Below are 3,963 nucleotides of genomic sequence, written 5' to 3'. Positions count from 1 at the left end.
CCTAAGTTACAGAGGGCGAACATCTTTGACTATAGTATCGCAAAACTCAATTGTTTCGTTGCGCAACTAAAAATTGAGTAGTGTGCGCACTTCCATATAAGCTCATAGGAATCAAAGCGACACTAAACAGTTTAGTCAAAGGTGTTCGCACGCATTAATAAAATACAGTTAAAATGCGAAAATAACGGTATGCGAAAAAATTAGTATATTGCGGGATTCCAACCTCCGACTGTATATTACAAATGAAGTGTCGTAGGCAGTTTAAACCACGACTGTTTAAATCTGTCCGTGTACAGTGATCCTAATATTAGACATATGTAGTAGTAATAGTAAGTTATTGTTTTTTTTAATGTTTTTTAATTGTAAATAGGTAAAAATTTTAAAATGTATCAATGATTGTATTATTTTATATTGGAACTGTTAGTATTGTTTTTGAAATAAAATAAAGTAAACAAAGTCCTTGGATTCACCACGCCAGGGGGAAACGACGGGGCGGCGAATAGCCGCCCATAAAAAAAAAATTAGACATATGAATTTATTTTCAACATTATAGAGTGTGTTGGAATTTTATTCTTAATGTTACGTACCGTTGGTTCATTGTTAACAATCTCCTGAGGCGGTCCAGGTTTGACATTTTCTTTTTGCGCTATATCGACTTCCTTCGGTTTCGGCTGTACTTCAGGAATCATCTTCCGTTCGTTGTCGGGCGACAATGCGACACCTTTCCATTTCTTTAAACCATTTCCTGCAAACATACCGTTAAAACATCAGACACTGGATATAATTTAATACATAAATAATACCAGTACTATCGGCTACTCCGATTACGGCTTAAATTGGTTTTCTTAGCGTAGGCAATACAAAAAATGATTTAGTTTACCATCATCTTTGTGTCCGTCAGACGCGGCGTCACTGCTGGAAGTGAGGACAGCACTCTGGTACGCCGGGCTGGAGTGCTTGAAGCGCGCTTCATCGCTGGACAGTCCCACTGGCATGGACACCGGCTCGTCCGAGTCTGTAGGGAACACCTCCGTGTACCTCGGCCTTATATCCTCCTGGTACACGTTCGGTGCATCCAGGGTATCATTGTCTAAGTTATTTAACTCATAACCATGAGGAGGCACTGAAATCACAAATATATACGATTAAATGTAAAAAAATAGTAATTTTCATACATATTGTTTAATAAAACTAATAATGACAGGCCCAACGGGTAATCATTTTAAATAACAGTGCTGCAAAATACTTTCTACGATCGTGCTTAGTAAAATCCAATTCTCTAACATAGATAAGAATGTAATAAACAAATTTACTAGATTATAATGTTTTGTATGGTTTTGTGTTAGAAATGTGTTGTTTGAAACATATGTAATAAATAGGGACGGATCTCATGTCTAATACGAAAACATGTAAAATAAAACGATATCGTGTAAAATATGTGAAAAGTGAAGGGTTAACTAACAAGCGGTATTGGTTACAGATCAAACCAATATAGATGATAGTGCAAAAGTGCAATAGAGGCGAGGAATGTATTCTGAATATACCAATTGAAATTCGTTGTGCAACATTCACTTATTCACGATACATTTTTCAATTCGAAAATGAATATTACAAAAATCTATTTCGAAGTTATATTTACTGCTTTGTACTTCTGTATCAGTTATTTTCAATGCATTTAAGTATCGAACGTTTGAAATTCTGCAACGCTTTGTAAGATAGCTTCAATTCTCGCAAATGTTTCTATAATTTATATTCAACTATATTTATTGGCTTTAAAATTATATTTATCATCGACAAACAAGATCGTAAACTTAAAAAGTTATTACTTGGATTTAGTTGAAGTTGACATGAAAACTCTTTTACGAAAAAAGAAGAAAAAACATATACATTGACACTTGTAAAGTGACGTGAAAAAATTAATTAAGAAAAAATGTAATATGTCATAAACTCTGTCGGGAAGTATAATATAATTAAATAAACTGTGTTATATACCTCTGCTTTCAATATTTTAATAATATTAGGTTATGGGCCCAGCACGCTTCCACTACACTTTGTTTAAAACTTATCTAGTTTAATGCAACGGAAAATATTTTGTTAACCAAAAATATTCGGGTATTGGGAAAGTATATTTCATAGAGTACATTATTTTGTAATTGCACGCAGTTTATTTATCCAATAAATGGATAGTTTAAAAACGTATCGTGAGTAAGAGTTAGGGAGTTTTTGAACTAATTAAATGCTATATCCGATAGACGATCGATTCGTCGTTCAAATTCGGACTTAAGGGGGTACTGACAGTCTCACCTGTCAGACTCAACTTTTGTTTCCTACAAGTGGGCGGGGCTGTGGGGCTGGTGAGTGTAGCAGTATGACGCTGCGGCAGCTGTTGCAGCTGTTGCAACTGTTGCAGTTGTGGCAGCTGTTGCTGCTTGTGCTCGCACACCGTACCGTCGACAGTATCGGCTAGCGGATAGTGTGTCTCAAGCTTTATATCCGCACTTGGACCATCTGTGCAGAAACTATTGCTTAGTGCTTGTGTATTCGATATAAAGATGTAATGTATAAAATATTGTTCAGTGTTTTAAAGAGGAAGAGATAAAAAAACAGTTTAGTAACAAAGCAATTATTGTCTTAGCTTTTAATTACATGTTCTTCCTGAAATCATATCTTAATTAATTTTTGCTGACCATATCCGATCCTAGAAACTAGAACCCGGCTAGACCCAGCAAACTATTGTTTATACAAAATATTCCCCTGTTTTAGTAAAACAATTCCCACGTTTGTCTTTTATATACCTAATTATAATGTACTTTAATATCATTTACTGATTAAATTATAAACAGGTAGCATTTACAAGTGTATAATAAATAAATGATGTAAATAGCTATAGCTATTTTATAGCTATTAACAAACAATGGTTGGAAACGTGTTTTCGTTTGAATGCGGGCGACAGTAATGCGAATCAATTAAGCTCATAATAAACGTAGGTTTGTCCGGCCAGTGCGCGTAATTAGCTTTGAATGTTAGGAGCAATTTGCAGTGGGAAAAGTTTACTATATTTTCATTCTTTCAAACAATAAATTTATCTTTTACACTTGTTATGCGCGCAGAATAAACCATGAAATCAGTGTGTTGAAATACAGATAATATTTTTTCGAACTAGTTCAAACAGATAAAAAATATTCTTCTAATTGTATTAAAATGTGCATAGCTTTACTGGCTATTAATTCTCTTGAATATCGGTCGTCCCGTGTGTACACAGATAAATTATGAACGTGCCTCGCTTGCTCAAACCAGTGCAGAATGCTGTGCAATGCACTGCATTGTTTCATCCATTATCTAAATGATGCCCACTTTATGCCTTTTTTATTTTACTCGCTGCTCATAAATATACATATTTTCAACTTGTGTGATATCCTAGTTTATGTATTTATTCAATTGTTTTTATTTAAAATAAACAATTTAATTGTCGAGTCCAATTTGCTTTAAAAAAAGAGCGACATGGTTAGTTTAGTTATTTGTTAAATCAGCAGCTTTGCAATGTTGATATTCCTACAGATTGAAGAGTACAGTCACGGAAACCCACGGTGTCCCATTTATATAAAAATTACTATGTTCTTTGCAACGAGACAAACTCCGTCTCTTCTTACAAATAATCAATTTGGTATCAATGAGTTGCTCAAACAACTGGAAATTTAGAAAAGGGCTTAGTCATGTACCACTTGTTGACATTTAAGCCTACAAACTCGTTTAAAAACCTACGTCCTATTGATTGTTCCGCATAGTCATCCCAATGCATCCAATTCAAACGACTGTAGCATTTAAGAACACCGTCAGATTCCACGATTGTACAATATATCGTTCCTTTTTTCGGGTGTTTAGATATACATACCCGTGGGTTGTTCGTAGTGGTTGTTATCCTTGGTGAGTTTGCGGAATTTGCGCGGCGAGAGACAGGGCGAG

The 3,963-nt window shown here is 34.9% G+C and overlaps 1 protein-coding gene across 1 annotated transcript in view; it reads right to left on the bottom strand.

Annotated features, from left to right (window-relative positions):
- Positions 1 to 521: 521 nt before the first annotated feature.
- Positions 522 to 3,963, bottom strand: part of LOC106101965 — a 71,437-nt gene continuing 67,995 nt past the window's right edge. The window contains exons 9-12 of the mRNA XM_013281356.1: positions 3,218 to 3,318; positions 2,305 to 2,508; positions 881 to 1,123; positions 522 to 745 (exon numbers count right to left, since the gene is read on the bottom strand). Coding sequence (XP_013136810.1) covers positions 522 to 745; positions 881 to 1,123; positions 2,305 to 2,508; positions 3,218 to 3,318 — 772 coding nt within the window. The remainder of the gene's footprint in view (positions 746 to 880; positions 1,124 to 2,304; positions 2,509 to 3,217; positions 3,319 to 3,963) is intronic.

The sequence above is a fragment of the Papilio polytes genome, unplaced genomic scaffold (genome assembly GCF_000836215.1).
Source record: "Papilio polytes unplaced genomic scaffold, Ppol_1.0 DF823934.1, whole genome shotgun sequence".
In the NCBI taxonomy this organism is placed as follows: domain Eukaryota; kingdom Metazoa; phylum Arthropoda; class Insecta; order Lepidoptera; family Papilionidae; genus Papilio; species Papilio polytes.
The sequence above is the reverse complement of the archived record's forward strand: the minus strand, read 5'-3'. Positions and strand labels throughout refer to the sequence as shown.